Raw genomic sequence first — 19,726 nt, forward strand, 5'->3', positions numbered from 1 at the left:
AAACGGTTAACTCGTTACGTGCGCTCTACATGCCATCTTGAAATTTTCTATCCCACATTTTTTTCCATAAACTACAATGCATTGTTACTTTTTTCCCATCAACTACAACGCATTGTCACTTTGCCCTCATCAACTACAACACATTTGCATTTCAAGATGATATGTGAGGCGCACGTGACTGATTAATCATCTGAATTAACGCTTTTGACTGACGAAAGAGGGGTTTTAAGCACAAAATGATAGTTTGATAGGGTCAGACAATGATTGTCAGTTCATGGAGGCAAAGTGACAATGTGTTGTAGTTGATGAGAGAAAAATGTAATTATCCTAATTTCAAAATTGGTGCATTGGTGAAGGAAAAAATGAAAAAGTTTATTTGCAATTCATTCCCAGAATCAAAACGGGGCAGAGAGTCCCAGAAAAAAGGTTCATTTGACAAATTAGATGGCTCTAATAAAGAAAGACAAATCCGAATAAAAGGTCAACTAAAAAAGATTAATTTTTTACTCATAAAAAAAAAAAAAAAGATTAATTTTTGATGGTGAGTTTGGGAACTCTATTTGAATAATATTAATTTGAGCCATTTTACCTTTCTAAAATATTCCTTTTAGATCACATCAATTGTCATCCCATCCGACGGCAGAGATGAGATCCAGATCAGATCTGAAGGTAAAAAGTAAACTCCTTTCGGGCGCCACCTCTTTTCAAAACACTTCGGAAAGCTTCCCGGCGCCAAGACTATACCTTACCCCACCAACCAATGGAAACCCTCCACGTAGCACATTCTTTTTGGGACTGCCCTCGCCCTACTTACGTGGGATCTCCCACTTGAACCCCCCGGAATCTTCTCTCCTCAATACGCGGTCGTCTAGGTAACATCCATACGCCGTCGTATCTCCGTTCTCACCGATCCCGGCGTGACACGTAAAGTAAAAGCTCTGTCCCTACTCTCCCTCTCTCGTTGTCTCTAGCTTCCCTTCGAAGTCAATCAGAATTTTGAATTCTGAAAGCCTTTTCTCCGGCGGAATTTCCAAATTCCGGTCTGAGAATTCCGAGTTATCTGACGTAATGAGACCTCAATTTTCCGATTCACCGGTCTTCTGAAATTGAACAACAAACTATGAGCGATCAAGTCACTTAGGTCTCTTGCTGATCTCGCGGAAGCAAAAGATTGCCAATCTGAGCTTCCTTCAGAGTCCGCGAGATTTTCCATTTCGGAATTCGATTTCGGAGTCTCTTATATTCGTTCGGAGCAGAAACGATGTTGTCGAAGGTGGTGTACGAAGGGTGGATGGTCCGCTACGGGCGGAGGAAGATCGGGCGCTCGTTCATCCACATGCGGTATTTTGTGCTCGGGTCTCGCTTGCTCGCCTACTACAAGAAGAAGCCTCAGGACAATCAGGTAAATTTTCTTTTTTCTTTTGCATCCCTTTAAATGTGGTAGGATTTCGAATTACTGTGTGTTTTTGTAGTTTGAGAATTTTGCTTTTGGCAAAAGTAGAAGCATTGGCGCAAAAGAGGCAATAAATTTTGTCTCAGCAAAAAGGGAAAGAAGATTCTTGATTTTCTTTTTGAAGATTTATACTTTTTGAATGATAAATAATATAATGTAATTGACTTCATAGATTGATTTTTTATTTTTATTGATTTTATTATTTTTTAAAGGTTCCGATCAAGACCATGGTGATTGATGGAAACTGTAGAGTGGAGGATCGAGGCTTGAAGACCCACCATGGACACGTGAGTTGTGGTTTATCCCTCTTTCGATTATTGTTTCTGAACTTGAAATGATAAATACACCATCATGATGGACTGTTGGTGTGTTTTCTGAATTTGTAATGTTAGCAAAGTAGGTGGATTTTTGTTCGATTAGTTGGAATTTCTCGTAAATGCATTAGTATGGTTTACTACTAATAATAATAATAAAAAAAAACTTTGTGGTTGATTATTGTTCAGCATAAGATCACGCTGCATGTGCATTATGAGACTTCCTCGTAAAGATTTTATGGTTGTTGTAGTGTTAAGAGTATGTGCATTAAAAGGACTGAGAGTTTTTCTTTTAGCCTGTGTTGGCTAATTTGGAATTATCTGTCAGTTCAATCAGTAAATCATCCTTTTAATTTTGTGTTTAATTGAAACTTTGAGCAAACATCTTCCTAGGACACACTAGAGCTTCAGGGGTTGGGATGCCATTGCCTGTGAATGATCCTAGGATATGAATGCAGAGCAAAATTAAGCATATATTTTTGGAAAATACTGATTTTTTGAAATTATAACCTTTGAAATTTTATGCTTGATAGTTAACAATTGTTTGGGACAATTTTTTGCTATACTGCTTGCATAACCAGTCTTTCATCAAATGGGGGTCTTTGTCTCTCTCTTTCTCTCTCTGTTTCCCTCCCCTGATACACACCTACACACACACTGGCACCTATCTTACTATAGATCTGATCTATTCTAGCTCTGGCGGTGTGTAGCACGCAGACCTGTAATCTTTCCTCATGATAATGGAGTATCTTGCTGAGTATATATATATATATATATTTTTGGTGCAGATGGTTTATGTATTGTGTGTATACAACAAGAAAGAGAAGCACCATCGAATCACGGTATGTGCTTTTTCCTTAATGGTAAATGATTATGTCATTGTTCATGTATTTGACTAGACACATCTATGTTCTTTCACTCTGTCAAGTAAGACAGTTTTCTATCTTGATTTATCCTTGTCGGTTGGGTTATCTTTGTTGCTGTAGCTTTGATGCAGGACCAGATCTGAAAAAAATTACCATTCATAGGTACTGTAGAGTACTTTTCACAAGTTAGTAGTATTTTAGCAGTATTACTTGTGCTGGTATAGCTAGGGAGTTTAATAGTATTTTCATCTTTTCATTTATATCTATTTAAGCTGATGTGTATGGTTATGATTAGTCTAAATTAATGATCATGTTAATTTGTTATTAGGGCCTCTTCTAGTTTCTTTTGAAATCCCTAGGGTTTGCTTGATTAAGCACCAAAGAAGTGGGTTTCCTTTGTTTCCCTTTAAGAAACGTGTGCTTCAATGGAAAATCAAAGTAATCTATATCTACTTGCTCCCAGTTGTGTCAAGTATCAAATTATAATTGGACAGCTGCTTGTTTAGCTGCTTTTTCTTGTTTTCTCTCTTTACTTGGACAGTTGATTGTTTAGCTCCATTAGTTATTAGCTTTTCCGACTTTCTTACTCTCTTTTCTCATTTTGGTTAGGCGTCCTTTTGTGTACTTCCTGTGTACTAGGGCTGCGTCCCTCTGCGTTTTTTAATATGTGCAACATTACTTATAAGAAAAAAAGTATCAAATTATAATTCTTTTTCATGGAGGTTATGGGAGTTAGTTAACTTTCTAGTGACTAGTGAAGGACTTAAGGTCTTGGACCAGTTACACTAGGTGTACTTTTAACAAGCAGAGGATTTCTTTTTTCTTGGATAAGTAATGTGATCCATTAAAGAAAAACAACACAGGGGGCATAACGCAACTATATGGTTCAATTAACAAATGATTGTCTGTTGTAATACTATATAGGGTCATGTGCAATTTTAGTTAACTTTTTCTATTGACTACTGAAGGACTTACGGTCTTGGACCAGTTACACTGGGTGTACTTTTAACAAGCAGAGGATTTCTTTTTTCTTGGATAAGTAATGTTATGTGGTGCATTAAAGAAAAACAACACAGGGGCCATAACGCAAGTATATGGTTCAATTAGCAAATGATTGTCTGTTGTAATACCATAGAGGGTCATGTGCAATTTTAATGATAAACTCTGCTCAACAAGCTGATGCCCTAACTAGTTGGTTTCATCTAACTGAATACTACCTTTTTTTCCCATTAAGCCCTATTGAAGTGATATTTTTTCATTCAAATTTTGGCAATCATTTCCCTCCTCACTACTTTAACCTAAGTGATCTTTTTTGCATCCCACGGACCTTTTCACTCTTTAAATTGAATTCAATTATACTTTTGTGCAGTTTATTAGTTTCTTTGTGGCACATGACATGATATCGGTAGTCATTTTCCTTTAATGAGTTTATGCTTCTGTTTAAGTAGTAATTACCTAAGCTTATTATAGAAATGGAATGGGAAGCTTTTGTAAGGGAAATGTTTTTTTTTTTTTTTTTTTTAAATGGTATCTACTTCTATGTGAATTCATGATCCAGTGCACTGTGTTAGTTTTGGTTTGCGTGTGTCAGTTAGTGAATATGACTTGGTACTGATTGAAATGCAAAGATCCTTTCCATCTCGCAACTAAAAACACAAAAAAGAAAATAAAACATTGAGATTCATATATAGTAGATGTACATGGGAATTGTCGTGTTAATAGAACTAATACATCTTATATATAATAGGCTCCTAAAGTATTTGACAAACACTACTGTTCTAGTCCAGCTACACTCATTTATGATGTTCAACTATCAATAATGTTGCATGTGCCTTTTGAATTTGTGGATTTTTGTTATTCTTTTAGCCATTAATGGGGGACTCTCTTTATATACTTCTTGTGTGCTAGGGTTGTGCCTCTTTGTGCTTTTCAATGATATGAATTATTTATCAAAAACATAATGTTGCATGTGGCTTGACATTTCATTATTCAGTTCCTAGTTGCGTTTGTACTTCCTTTAAGCAATGATTTCCTAGACTTATCATAGTGGCTGGACTGGAAAGCTTTTGTTTCTCTGTCACGTCTGTGATATATTCTGATTATTTGGGTTTGATGGTTGTCATGGTAATGAAGGAATTGACATGCTTGAAAAGTAAACCTGACATGCAGTGTTGGAATTTTAATGTGAACAGCATGTACATTTTCAATTAGTGAAGCAGTTTAAGTGCTTCTCCACCTTTGCAATTTTCTGTGAAGAGAAAATGTCTGTCAAATGTACTGTAATAGTGGCTTTGTGCGCTTGACCATTGTGCTCAGTTATGCATTATAGTTGCATTTGGTTGGGTAATATTACATGTCCATCTTTTGTTAAGACTAAGTATTCGTATGGGCTGTGTTCTTGTTCCAGATGGCAGCATTCAACATCCAGGAGGCATTAATCTGGAGGGAAAAGATTGAACTTGTTATTGATCAGGTCTGTTATCTTGAGCTGCATTATTTGTGCTTGAAATTCCTCACTTTCTCCTCTCATTCCATTTGCTAATTTAATGTGTTAATCTATGGGTAAGGGTAGGAAGCTAATCCCTGTTCTTGATCTGCTCTTCAATACTATGACTCTTATTACATCTTTTGGGTGAAACTACGAATGTTTCTGGTGAACCATTACATCTTAGTTGTTTTCCAGCTTTTAATGTGTTTATCTATGGAGAATATGGTTCCCGCATGTAAGCATTGATGCATATAGTACTTGTTGCATATTTATGTGTGCAGCATCAGGGATCACAAGTTGCAAATGGGAACAAATATGTCTCTTTTGAATATAAATCTGGGATGGATAATGGAAGGACTGCCTCCTCATCTGACCACGAAAGTCAGTAAGTACTTTCAAATTTTGTTTTCTCATTCTTGTTTTGGTTATAGTATGATGGTACTATTGAAATTCCTGTTATACAAACTTTATGTGCAATATTTACATTTAGTTGCCTTCGTTGCAAGATTATTATTACTCGTTTAGTGAACTTGACAGATATAGTATAGTCTTAGTTCAGTTTTTGCTGCTTGTTTTGGTTATAGTTAAACCACTACGAGTGAAGATGCTCCTATAAATTCGGATATTTGCTAGAAATTAACAAATACCTTTTCCTCTTTTTACCTTTACTGAATCCTGTATATGATTCATCCCTAGTCTGGTCTCAGTAGACTTTTTGTCTTGTTGCTGTGTTCTCAGAGATGCAACTATTCTTCATGTGTAGCTGGCAATGATTTGCGCATGTCATGTCTTTTTGACGGCATTACTGAGAAATTGTTCCATGCTTATATATTATATGTTGGTATTTAGTTGTGCTTAAGGATCACCAAATGATTTTATGTTGCCAAGTTGAGCTTCTGCTTTTTATAAACAATAATTTCCTAACTTTTGGGCAGGTTCAGTGCACAGGAGGATGAAGATGATGCTCGTCCAAATTTGATGCGGCGAACAACAATTGGAAATGGTCTTCTTTGAATTCCTTGATTTTATTTCCATTAGTTTGATGCATTTTCTACCTGAATCTCATCATTTTCATATAAGTGGCAGGTCTTCCAGAGTCGGTGTTTGACTGGACACGGGAATTAGACTCAGAATTATCAAACCAGAATATCAACAATCAAGCATTTTCCAGAAAGCATTGGCGTCTTCTTCAATGCCAAAATGGTAAGTATTTTCTTACAGCCCCTATTTTTTAGCAGATTAGCTGAGAATGACAATTATTAGAAAAGTTATTCTAGGAATTGGATTTGGTGATATGATTATTGGCAACATTGTAATGGCGTTGGTGAATTATTTATGGCTTATCTTGATGAATGTTGGCAGGACTACGCATTTTTGAAGAACTTTTGGAAGTTGATTACCTTGTATGGAAACTTTTCTTTCTTCTGCTTTATGTAAATGACATAGTTTTACTATACGTGGGGGTTGTTTTAAACTTATTTGGTCTTCCTTTTGCAGCCAAGGAGCTGTAGTAGAGCAATGAAGGCTGTTGGTGTTGTGGAGGGTACCTGTGAAGAAATATTTGAACTTGTTATGAGCATGGATGGGACACGGTTTGAGTAGGTGTTTTCCTTTTTCAAATAAATCTTTTTACAGATTAACTCTAAAAGCTCATTTTGTAGTGCTCCTTGTTGTGTGCAACAAATATGTACAGTATGTATATATCTGTGTGTTCAGGAAAGTCATGTATGCAAAACTGATTTTCATTTAGGCATATGAAGGACATGGAAATAGAAAAAACATAAAGAAGTTAGTGGTTCCCTCACAAGTAGCAGGAAAGTCGTATAATTTTGTATGAGCTTGGCCTGCAAATTTGTATCTGATTGAACAAAACAGGTGTGGTTGCATATGTTGCAATCCTGAATTATTTTCTAAGGGTAGATCGGGTGAGAGGAAAGTTATGGGCAAAGGGAAAAGCAAAAAAATATGTAAAGGTGGAAGTGCAGCGGCAGCTTGAAAACACTATAGTTGAGATATTCAATGGCAAATTCAGATTTGTTTTTTTTTTATTGATTGGTAAGTTACAAAAATTGATTGTGAGCAGGCTTTATCTTCCATCTCTCTTTCTCTCCTCTCTCTCTATGTGACATACATTTTATTTATCTTCCCGAACTAGTCTTAGCCACCTTTCTTGCATTAGTTGTTTCACCTCTTGTCTTATTAGTTGCCACGGCTGTGCGAAGAACACTAACTTGATTTTGCCACTTTGTACCCATTACTCCCCTTGCGCTAGATGTAGAAGTATAAATTATTTGAGAACTGAAATCTGCATTGTTGGTGTACATGCTTCTGTTTTAATTCTTTGTTCATGGTAAATTGTTGTTACCGTGTACAATAATTGATGAACAATATAGAATCGAAAAGAGAGAGATTAAGAGAGAGAAAGTCGACACACAGATTTACGTGGTTTGGCAATTTGCCTACGTCCACAGAGAGGCGGCTGCATTTTTACTCTTAATGATTCAGGTTTACATTATACATACATATAGAAAAACCCTAAACCCTACTTGTATGGACTTATTAAGGAAATCCCCAAAATACTCCGTACCGTACCGCGGGGCGTTGCTCCCGCACCCCCACAACCTAATCGTTCCCCCCCCGCAAACTTAATTACGTCCATGGGCCAAGTAGACGGGAGTGGAGTGAACGTCGCGCTACCAGTTCCAACATAAATTATAAATCTCCTGCCTTCTGGTACAAGAAAGACTTCCTGTCACATTTATGCTTGAGCGATGTTTCATGGTTCCAACTACATTTGAGAAATGAGTCCTCATCTCTCATTCATGTCACTGGGTATCAATTCATTATGATTAAATTGGGAAGCATAAGAATTAGTGAGCTTGACTAACTAGCATTGCAAGTCCTTATATTTCATTGAGGCATCTATTTGCCTTTAATCTTCTAATATCTTAGTCAGTATGTTATTTTTCTCTCTTTATCTTGTTCAAACACACAGCCTTATTGATTGTGCATATCTTAGTCATTGATAGTCCACTTTTGAAGTCATATAACATACTCTCTTTGATAAGTGATATAACATACTCTCTTATAATTAACATACTCTCCTATCTGAAACCAAGGAACCATTCATGGTTTTAGCACATCTGACATTACGATTATCAACACCTCTCAACATCTTTGCTTTAGAGACTAGTTCATGATTTATGGCTGCTCCCTCCCTCCCTCTACCCCACCCCCCCACGCAAATAGCATCTATTGCCCCATCAATGGCTATTGGTAAGTTTTTAGAGCCCAATTACTTTTTTAGTAGTTGTGGTTTAACACAAAATCAAAGAGATCTCTCGATTTCAAAAAGTATCGCAAATGGTACCTGCCTGTGGACATTTGATAAACGCAATTGGTATTTCCGTCCAATAATTTAATGACGTGCCATGTCAAGTCCAACAACAATCTGTCAAGTGCCCCATATGCCTCATTAATAAAAAAAAAAAAGATCTAGAGGTGGCTTGAGCCACCCCCTATGGCCATTTAGGGGTGGTTTCAACCACTCGTTAGGGTTTTTTTTTTTTTTTTTAAATAACATTAATGAAGCATATGGGACACGTGCCAGTTACTGACTGGTTTTGGCATGGCACACCGTTAAAATTTTGGACAGAAGTACCAATTCCGTTTATCAAATGTCTACGGGTACCATTTACAATACTTTTTAAAACCGAGAGTTCTATTTGATTTTGTGTTAAACCACAAGTTTGTGGAAAGGATTTAGCCCAAGTTTTTAAACCTTAGCGATTAAGAACAACTGAATTAGCATAGACGTGATGTCTTTCCTATAGAAAGTAACTGTGGAAACCATTTTTTAGGGCTTGTTTTGGAGGCGTCAAAGCTCTTTACAGATTGGGTGCAAGCTCTGTGGTGTTCGTTTACTTTCCATGTATATGGTTGCATCCCTTTTGGTGTTCTTTAGTAAATTGTTCAGTTATCAGAAAAGAGAAAGGGAAAAAAAAAAAGTGACAATGTGAAGGGGAAGAGCCTTCAATAGGTCCGGCTTGTCTAGCTACTCAATACTCATCCGTTTATGGCTCATTTATGTTGTTAAAGTTTTCTGGGTCTAGAAAACTTTTATTGCATATTATCGTAGTTTCTCCCTCGACTTCGTTTTTCAATTTCAGAGGTAGCTGCAGGCCCACTTCTATGTGCTGTATCTGTTCATTCATTTGTAGAAATTTTGGGCTGTGCTTGCACCCCGTGTGTTTTCCTTTGGATCATATACTGCTCTGTGAATCTAGATGGCAGCTTAATTTATAGGATTAGCTGGCAGATTGCTCATAGTGTATGGTATCTATACTAGTTCACAGCCTGCTACTCGGAGGTAATATAAAATAGTAAACACTTCTATATTGTTTCAACTTAAAATCTTATTACACGTGGACTTGCATTTTGTTGCAGTTTAGCCTCCACTTACAGTTTATGTACTTCTAAAGTATGTGTTGCCTTATTTTGTTATGTGCTGTGCAGGTGGGATTGCAGTTTCCAGTATGGTAGCTTAGTCGAGGAGGTGGATGGACATACAGCATTACTTTATCACAGGCTCCAGCTTGACTGGTTCCCGATGTAATTCTTCCTCCTAGTGGATATATGTCTGTATTTGTGGTCTACATTTTAGTCCAACAATTATTTTAATACTTTTCTGAACAAAAATTATTAAAACATGGTGCTTCTGTGCAAACCCCAATTAGTTGTACCCCCTCTAGTCTCATTTTTGCTTTAAATGTTGCAACAACGGATCGTGATATGAAGATCTGCATGTATTCTTTTTTGATAAGTAATAACCAGTTTTATTAAAAGTGTAAGGGGCCCCAAGGTACACAGGAAGTGTACAAAAGGATGTATTTTAGTATCTACAAATTGTTTTGGCTGTGTTATGAATTGTTTTTACCGTCAAAATGACATTGTCTGCGTTTGGTAGTGTTTTGTGGGGATATACCGAACTAATATGCATTGTTATAGTCCTGAGTGGTTTGCTTGATGTGTTATTTCAAAATTTTTATTATATATTTATCTTTTAGACTGTAAAATGGAATACAACCTCGTAGAAAAGTAATTTCTTTCTTAATGGTGGTTCTTTTGAGTTTAATAACTTGCATGTTACTAACTTTTGTTAAAGTTGGAGATAGAATCACTGGTTTTTAGTGGTTGCTATATAATAGTATTCTTTTGGAGGATTTTCCTTAGGAGAGGAGAGAGAAAGGGGGGGTGGGGTGTTGCCGGAATGTTCTTGATTAATATTTGCCATGGAGCTCCTTGTTTATTCTTTGATTTGTTGTTCAGCAAAACAAGGTGTTTTTGCACATCTAGGGCTTTGATATAATGGTTATGTTGGCAACTTTGTGCAATGAATACCTCCATGGGTGGGGATACATTGACATTCAGACTGCTATATGCACGTACATACCAAAAATTTCATGATTGATGCATATAGTTCATGTCTGAACAGTCGAGTCCCTTGTCTCTTATTTGATATGTTGTTAAGCCAGCGAGGTGCTTCTATGCATCTAGTCATTTGGCATGATGGTTATGTTGGAGACTTTGTGCAATGAATGCTTCCACTAGCAAGGAAACGTTGCCATTCAGATCACTACATGCAGATGCATGCCCAACTGGAGAGGAGAAAGTTGCTCACTGGATTTTTAGCAGTTGAGAAAAAAATGGAACCTGTTTTAACATGGATTAGCTTGTTCCTGTCCTACAAAGAAAGAGAACACGTATTTTACCTCAACTTATTAAACTTTATATAAGAATTCCACACAGTACCTGGAAATTTTGTTGTGATTCTCTCTTAAAGTTTTTCCAAGTCCATTTTTTTTCTACTTTTGCTAGTGGTCAGATTTTGATTGGAGGTGCCTTTTTGGCATCTCATGGAACCATTTCTTTATTAGACTGTTGTTTAGGAACATGATTTTCTCTTTAGGTTGAATATTTGGATTAATTGGAGTGTTTTGGGTGTTCTATCCATGACTACTTTAAATATGTTTTTTCGTCTTGCATATTTCCCTAGAGGGGTGTTCTTTCTACTCTATCTTCATAATAATTAACCAAGTAATATAGTCGACCTTTTGTCGTAACTATTTGTCTTTCCTCAAGGAAAAAGTGGTCTCTCTCTTTCTCTCTCTCTTAATGCCATATTGCACAAGAATTTTTTTAGGGGTTCAAATTTTAGTCATTCAGTTGTCAGGAAGAAAGCTCCCTTCTTTCTTTCTAGAGTCATATGCATAGTTTTTTAATTTTGTCTATACTCACTTATCCTTGCTGTTGCAGGTTTGTGTGGCCCCGTGATCTTTGTTATGTGCGATATTGGCGCCGAAATGATGATGGAAGTTATGGTAAGTATTCTGCTTGTTCTCTCCTGTTTGGACAGGTCGGTTAGCTTTTCTCTTGCTAGGAATTTCCATGTTTTCTTTCTTGTTATTGTGCAGTGGTCTTATTTCGTTCTAGGGAGCATGAGAACTGTGGTCCACAGCCTGGGTATGTACGGGCACATATTGAGAGTAAGTTTTATTTTTCTTCTTTGATTTATGCTGGTGCGTGATTTCTGGGAATTCAAGAGATGAAAATATTTTGTTTATTTATTATCTTGAGCCGTGTACAACATGTTGTATTTTGAATTTTTAAGGTGGAGGATACAACATTTCCCCTCTAAAACCTCGAAATGGGAGGCCCAGGGCACAGGTACAGCATCTTATGCAGATTGATCTGAAGGGATGGGGCGTAGGTTATGTATCATCTTTTCAGCAACATTGTCTACTACAAATGTTAAATAGTGTTGCTGGTGAGTTCCTTTTTGTATTTTACTTTTAAGATTTGGAATGTTATTGCATATTGGTAGCATTTTTATGGTTTGATGTCAACATGTTGGGTCATGATTTAATGTTTATACACAACTACCTTTGGGGGGTGGTTGGAAAAGGACTTTGTAATTGTAGGATTGGGATTTGGGTGATCATTTTGGATTCCAACTTTTCTTTGTTCCTATACAACTTCCCAGCATCTAAATTGTTAAATTACCACTGTGATTTGACGGAGTCAAGGTTCGATCTCAGGACATTTGGCTCTGATACCATGGTAAATTACTACTTGTCCTAAAAGCTTAAGGTTATAGGAAGAGGTAAATTTAATCACTTAATCATTACTTTAACATAAATTATTAGAGTTTGTGTCGTAAGAGAGATTTAGGAAAATTTTCCGAATGTTATTTCTAGTGGGTTATGATAAGATGGACTAGGGTTTGAATAGTTTGAAGTTTGATGGTGTTAGAGAAATATGAAAAGAATCTATGATAAGGAAGGGCTGGTTTCTATGTCTGTCTTCATTCCATTCTTTCCACCTATATAGGAGGAGCATACATTTACAATATAACAATATGACAAAATATTCTGGAAAGAGACATCTGGTAGGGAGTACCAAGTGATTCTTCTAGAAGAGTATATCAATCTCTCTCTATTAGTCGATTACTCCCCCTCAAGCTGGAGCATATATGTAATATATGCTTTTAGGGTTTAGCTTGGAAGAAACAAACAAACGAAAAACAAAACTCTAATACTTTTCCTCACGTCGGAACAACTTGGAGCATACAGACACCAAGACAAACTTTATAAAAAAAACATTAACAAGAAACAAAAATGCCAACACCGATTCAAAATTTGCCAAAAGCTATAATGCTGGTCAAAACTTCGCCGGGAAACAGCAATGCACAGTCGGATCTCGCTAGAAACACCAAGGACTGGTCGGAGCTTGCCAGAAAACAAAAAGAGCCGGTTGGATCTCGTCGGGAAACATGAAGATTGGTCAGATTTCGCTAGAAAACATCAAGGCCGGTTGGATCCTGTTGGAAAACACCGAAGGCGGTTAACTCTTGCTGCGAACACCAAAGGCGGTTTAACGTTTTATTTTTTAATTATAATAAAATAAATAAATAAATAAATAAATAAAAAAAAAAAAAAAAAAAACTGATTTTTAAATAAATGGGCTAGTCGGGTCACTTGTGGGTCCAGTGGATTGACCCGTTTATACCAAACCTTAACACTCTAATTTCATGTCAGGTTTGCGGGTTGTGTAAAAAATGCCAGCCCTAATTGCCCCCACCCCAAAAAAAGGAAAAAAAAAAAAAAAACACGTTAGTTCAATTGAACTGGACTAAAACTTAAGGATATTGAATGAAAGGATTAATTCTTTCATATATTCTATACAAATAAATTTCGGTATCCTTTCTTTGGATAGATAAAATTGATTTATGCTCCATAGATTTGATGATTAGACTTTTGAGTACCTGGTAAGACCAAATATGATTGATATTCCGAGGTTGGATTTTATTACAAAGTTTTGTGTGGTTTGGGATAATGCTGCTTTTGGTGGAATAGCATATAGAAAGGTGTTTTTTTCTGCCAATATCTCTTAGTTTTAACTTTGAACCACTTCCTGGATCATACTTTTTCCAGGAACTTGGTGAAAAATGGAAAGAAATACCTGGTTAGGAATAACGGGAATCTGTTTATAGTTCACAGTGAAATTTTCCTATATGTTAATCATTATTTGGTATCTATTTGGAAAACGCCAAAGTTGTTGGTAGAGTTGATGGCTTCATGGGGTGTGGAGGGTGTAATATAGCTTGGGTAGCACTTGTTTGATGTGGAGCACTTGGAGGTAGAGGAATAGCATGGTCCTGGACGGTGTAAGGCTTTCTTTTAGGAAGCTCAAGATGGCTTTCTTGAGTTTCAGTTTTATCATCAGCAAACTGTGGCCCTTTGATTTGATTAATACTTTGAATTGTTAGGCACTGTTTCCATTTAACCTTTTGTTTTTTTGTTTTTTTTTTTTTTTTTTGTTCTTTGTCTTTTTCCATTTTCATCTTTTTGGGTGCTCTCTGTCTCTCTCTCATTTAGTTTTAAAAGAGAAAAGGGGAAGGGGTGTAACTAGGACTTTGTTTCAGTTTGAGTGCACACATTGGCAGACTGCTATGACTTTCCCTGTTGCTGATCCTCTTTTTAAATCTTGTTCATCGCAGGACTTCGTGAATGGTTTGCCCAAACAGATGAGAGGAATGCTCCTCCAAGAATCCCAGTAATGGTTAATATGACCTCAGCTTCCGTCTCCTCAGAGAAGGGTGAGAAGCTGCATGCATCTCTTCATCCTAGCGCACATACCGATCAAATTAATGCTGCAAACAGAAATTCAGTGATGATGGAAGAATACTCTGATGAGGATGAGGAATTTCAAATACCTGAGGCTGAACAAGAGGTTTGATATCCACCAGTGCCTTATATTTTCTGTGTTCTCTCTCTGAAGTCTGAACTTTAGTTTTTCACATTGTTCAGGCAGACTCATCTGGCCTTGAGAGTGATATCAAGAGAACAGGTAAGTGATCACTAGTTCTTTTTTCAGTATATGGGTCTAAGTGGAAGATCTGATCACAATATTTTGATGAAGTGAAGCCTTGGAAGAAGAACCAGTTGACCAAATTGATTTATCCTGTTTTTCGGGCAACCTCCGACGTAATGACCGTGATAATGCACGTGACTGCTGGAAAATTTCAGAAGGGAACAACTTTAGAGTCCGGAGCAAGCATTTTTGTTTTGATAAAACAAAGGTTTCCTAATCTTTTGACCTTTTGGTTCTTTGTGAATTGACATCTAAGAGCTTGTTAGGTTTGCTCTAATTTCATTGTTGTCCATATGTGTTTGAAGATATCTGCAGGGAAACATCTAATGGATCTCGTTGCTGTTGATTGGTTCAAGGATACCAAAAGAATGGACCATGTTGCTAGGCGTCAAGGATGTGCAGCACAAGTAAGTATTAGAAGTTAGTATTTTTGCTTGTATACTTTTCTGCAGTGGGCGTGTAGTACCTTGTTTGAAAGTGGTATTGTTTAGTGTCATTGTACATATGTCAAGAGGTCACTTGCTTTGTTCCCATGCATTCCAATGTTTACCTACTTCTCTTCTCCAAGATGATTCTTGAATTTATTTGATTATGACTCAGAACAATAGTGCAATGATCTGAGTGGAGGTTTTATTGCCTGTACTATTTCTAAAAGGTAATCGGCATGCTACTGTAGTGGTTATTGCAATATCATGTAAATTCAAAAATGTATTAATACATAACTTGTGTGGATTACTTATTTTATTGTAGTTCCACCTGGATGTTGCTCCTCTTAGGAATCTTGTATGTTACTCTTGAACTTTGTTAAATTAAACCATCAATTTACCAAGATGAATGGGTCAGTTTACTATTATTCAGAAATATCTGTTTAAATGATCGTGAACATTTGATTTGAAATTTAACTTACAAATTATTTGCTGTTAATTTCTCAATACAGTATTGATGACCCTTTTTTATGAGCATATTGATTTTTTTTATAAGTAATAAGCCAATCTCACTAAAGGCACATGGGGCTCTTAAGTACACCGGAAGTATACAAAAGGAACCGCCTAACTAGCAGAGGCAATTTTATGAGCATATTGATGACCATTTTTTAAATTGTTTTCATAGGTTGCCTTGGAAAAGGGGCTTTTCTCTGTGGTCATAAATTTGCAAGTAAGTTGATTCATCAGCTGGTTTTGACTTTTAAACTTAAAATGTATGAGGAGTTTGGAGTGGAAATAATGCTTTAATCTTACAGGTACCTGGGTCAACACACTACAGTATGGTATTTTATTTTGTGACAAAAGAGTTAGTACCTGGATCCCTTTTACAAAGATTTGTTGATGGTGACGATGAATTCCGCAATAGTAGGCTGAAGCTCATCCCATCAGTTCCCAAGGTATTTGTTTCATTTTCGGTTCACCATTGCTGCACAATTAATTATATTCATTGAAGTCTTTTGTTCACCTTTTAGAAGATTCCTGTCACTGCCAACATCGTGCATGCACTCAATTAAATTTATGCCTGTGTGACAGGCAGGTTTATATATGTATATCGTGTAGATAAAAATGGAATAATGTGGGTGAAACTTTTTACATATTCATTTGGATAATGCTAGGATGTTTGACAGAGTTTATGATAGTTGAAGTTAAAAACATTTTTTTGAGATCACTTTTTGACTGGGCAAAGGCAGTTAAGGGATTCACTTCCTTGTCTTTATTGGATCTCTTTGGCTTTAGTAATTTTTAGATTTTAATGTCTTTTTTTTTTTTTTTTTTTTTCAATAAATTTGTGTAGCTTGTATGCTTCCTGTGGACTAGGACTGTTCCCTATTTTTTTTCAATAGAGTTTTGTTTTGTATCCATAAAAAAAGGTACAATTAAAAATTTATTGGCTGACAACGCTTGTCACCAAGGATTTATGACATTTGTATTGGAGCAGGTTCATGCTTAAAGGAGATTTCACTGAAACGTTATATTTATAGCAATAAATTTTCATTATATTTTGTTTGCATGTATCCATGCATAGACAAACACCCCCCCCCAAAAAAAAAAAAAAACCCAAAAACATATCTAGGTTCTGGCCCCAAACTCAACTTCTAGTCTGGGGGCCAAGTTCAACCCAACCATGATGATTGTCTTTGAGCAAAAGCCAGCTCAACCTACAAATGCCCTTCCTCCCATGTGTTACCTCTATGGGGATCACTTCTTGTTGGCCATAGTTGTATAAGCCCTTTTTGCCAGCATTCTTTAGGTTTTGTCAAGTTAGGTATTATTATTTTCTGAAGTAAAATAACTGATTCTGTTATATAACTACTTCAGTTTTCTTAAATGCTCAATTGTTTAGCATGACGGATTTAGATAACTAATCACATGGTGCAACTTGCATTGCATTCAAAATGCCATGCTTGCTAAAATGGGAGTGAATGTGCTTTTATCACCTTGAGTTGGTCATGGTTGAATCTGACTGGGCAAGCATATATTGAAATCCTACTCATCCATTTTCTCCTCTTAAACATGGCCCAGGCCAGCGCAAACAATTAGATCATTGAAGTTGGTAGGCATTTGTTTTTCTGCATGCTTTAAGTCGTCCTATACCACCTGTTATAATCAGTTCGATGCCTTATTATTGTTGCCCCTGTACCGTGCATATGCACACCGTAGGACACTATTCAGTGAGAACAATTTTGTTTCACTTTGCAGGGATCACCTTATTTCCCCCTTAACTCGTGCAATTTAAAAGGTTAAATATCACATATATGAAAATACTCCTTACTAGGGTTCTTGTGCCTGTTTTCTGCTTCTTTCCATTTTCTTCATTGTTGACTATATTTCAAGCCAAGACAATTAATATAGCAAACTATATGCTATATATCATGCATCCTTTATGGATTTCAATATTGAATCATGCAGGGCTCATGGATTGTGCGTCAGAGTGTTGGGAGCACCCCTTGTTTATTGGGGAAAGCTGTTGATTGTAATTATATCCGTGATCCTAAGTACTTGGAAGTAAAGATTCTTCAATCTCTCTAGTACATTTTTTTATTTTTTATTTTTATAAATTTTCCTTTTCGGCAAGATTTTTAATAAATGATGTTAGAGTGGAGCTAGTTTGACGCCATTATTTATGTTTATATGGTCTTACATTATTCATCTTCTGCAGATTGATGTGGACATTGGTTCTTCAACTGTTGCCAATGGAGTTTTGGGGCTTGTAGTTGGTGTAATCACAACATTGGTGGTAGACATGGCTTTCCTTGTACAGGTACGTTTTTTTTTTAATTGCGATATCTTCTCAACTTCAATTTGGCCTGAGGAGACTGCCGGCTGAAGTCATATATATATATAGTAACATTTCACTCATTTGAGCAAGCAATGAATTTTAATTAAGCGCAACCACTCTTATTGGAGCCTCATAGTCCTACTCATGGCCACTCAAGTTAAATGGGCATTCATCTAGCTCCCCACATGTAGTAAACCACTTTTAACCTGGGTTTTATTTCTTCTTTATAGAGTAATAATAATTTCAATTACTTCAAATCGTGTGTTTCTATTACCCAACAAATGACACATTAGTATTCAGAGGGAATTTACTTTTAATTCTTTTGGATGAAAAATGCTCACTTAAAATGTTATGAATTTTAAATTCTTTTTTTGACATCAACTCCAAACATAATAATTGTTTCAAAAGAAACTAGGTGACTTCTGATTTAAGGGATTTAATTGTGCAGGAGCAAGTATATTGGGATTTGTTTACAATTTCTATTATTTTCTTAATTATCTCTTGCTGTGAAGTGGTTTAGATGATTGTTTTTTAATGGACAGGCAAATAGTACTGATGAATTGCCGGAGCGGCTGATTGGTGCTGTCCGCGTTTCTCATATAGAGCTTTCATCTGCTATAGTCCCCAAGCTGGAACAAGATCCATCATGACTGACTGAGCTGTTTGACCTCGATCTGCTGAGTTACTCTAAAATCATTTGTTTCAATATGCATGTATTCTATTCCATTTCCCATTATGCCATTTTAAATGGTACCGGAAAGCATGTTATCATTGCTTTCCAATTAGATTTTTTTTGTATAAAATAGTGAAAGAGAAGTGTTTTTTTTTTTTTTTTGGGGTCCACCTACACTCTAAAATAAGCTTACAGGAAGGGTACTTACATTGGTTTGTTAATATTTCTCTCATTGAGCAATAGTTTCTTTTCTTTTCTTTTCTTTTCCTTACCTAATCCGTGAGAAATGTTCGTGATATGTAAATTCATCCGAGTTTAAGTTGCCGTAATTTTAGTGTTTATACGAAAACACCTCTTTATTTATAACATTAATTAATAGATAACACAACTAACTGCGCGCAAATTAAATCAATAAACACCAAGTTTTTAACATCACGTATGAAGCAAATTAATTCAATTAACCATGAATGAAATTTTCACTCACGTTTGTTTTTAAGACAGTAATCAACTAAGAGCCAGTTTCACCTGCGATTTTGTTGGCTAAAAAATGCATTCATTTTTCAACAAAAACAAAAAACCTTGCTCAGTCTCGTTATATTAATTGAAAGCCCAAAAATAAATATACGAACTTATAATCTCCCTCACTCTAAGGGGGAATGAGTCCATGACCAAATTTGTCTGCCTGCGAACGAATGATATTGCTGGCTTGCAAACTTAACTGCATTCTAACTTAGTAAGGCTTCGTTTACTTCGACGTAAAATAGTTTTTGTCGGAAAATATTTTCAGGAAAGCCATTTTCCCTGAAAATATTTTATGTCGAAAACATTTTACGGCGTTTACCTTGCACACGGAAAATAATTTTTTTTTAATATTTTTTTTCCAATAAGGTCCCCGCCGGGACCTGCACGGGACTTGTTCAAGACCTCGTACGGACCTGTCTGGGACCTCACCAGGACCTGCACGGGACTTGTTCAAGACATTGTAAGGACCTCATCGGCACTTCCCTGGGACCCAGCAAGGACCCGCCCAGGACTTGACCGGGACCAGACCTGGACTTGCTCAGGACCTGCCCGGGACTTGCCCGAGACCCTCTCGGGACTTACCCGGGACCCTGCTTGGACTTGGCCGAAACCTGCCCGGGACTTGCTCGGGACATGCACGGGACTTGACCCGGACCTCGACGGGACCCGCCCGGGACCCGGGTAAGTCACAGGCGGGTCTTGGTCAGGTCCAGT

The 19,726-nt window shown here is 36.7% G+C and overlaps 1 protein-coding gene across 1 annotated transcript; it reads left to right on the forward strand.

Annotated features, from left to right (window-relative positions):
- Nucleotides 1-823: 823 nt before the first annotated feature.
- Nucleotides 824-18,814, forward strand: LOC132174887 (protein ENHANCED DISEASE RESISTANCE 2-like). Its single transcript, XM_059586622.1, has 22 exons — nt 824-1,402; nt 1,666-1,740; nt 2,556-2,609; nt 5,041-5,106; nt 5,403-5,506; nt 6,057-6,124; nt 6,208-6,324; nt 6,484-6,524; nt 6,619-6,719; nt 9,637-9,732; nt 11,437-11,501; nt 11,595-11,666; nt 11,792-11,947; nt 14,180-14,412; nt 14,490-14,529; nt 14,607-14,761; nt 14,859-14,960; nt 15,664-15,708; nt 15,794-15,934; nt 17,448-17,543; nt 17,698-17,799; nt 18,360-18,814. Exons 1-22 carry the CDS (start codon nt 1,262-1,264, stop codon nt 18,465-18,467), a joined length of 2,178 nt encoding a protein of 725 aa, XP_059442605.1. The 5' UTR covers nt 824-1,261; the 3' UTR covers nt 18,468-18,814.
- Nucleotides 18,815-19,726: the final 912 nt, after the last annotated feature.

Source organism: Corylus avellana, chromosome ca3 (genome assembly GCF_901000735.1).
Source record: "Corylus avellana chromosome ca3, CavTom2PMs-1.0".
NCBI classification, from domain to species: Eukaryota; Viridiplantae; Streptophyta; class Magnoliopsida; order Fagales; family Betulaceae; genus Corylus; species Corylus avellana.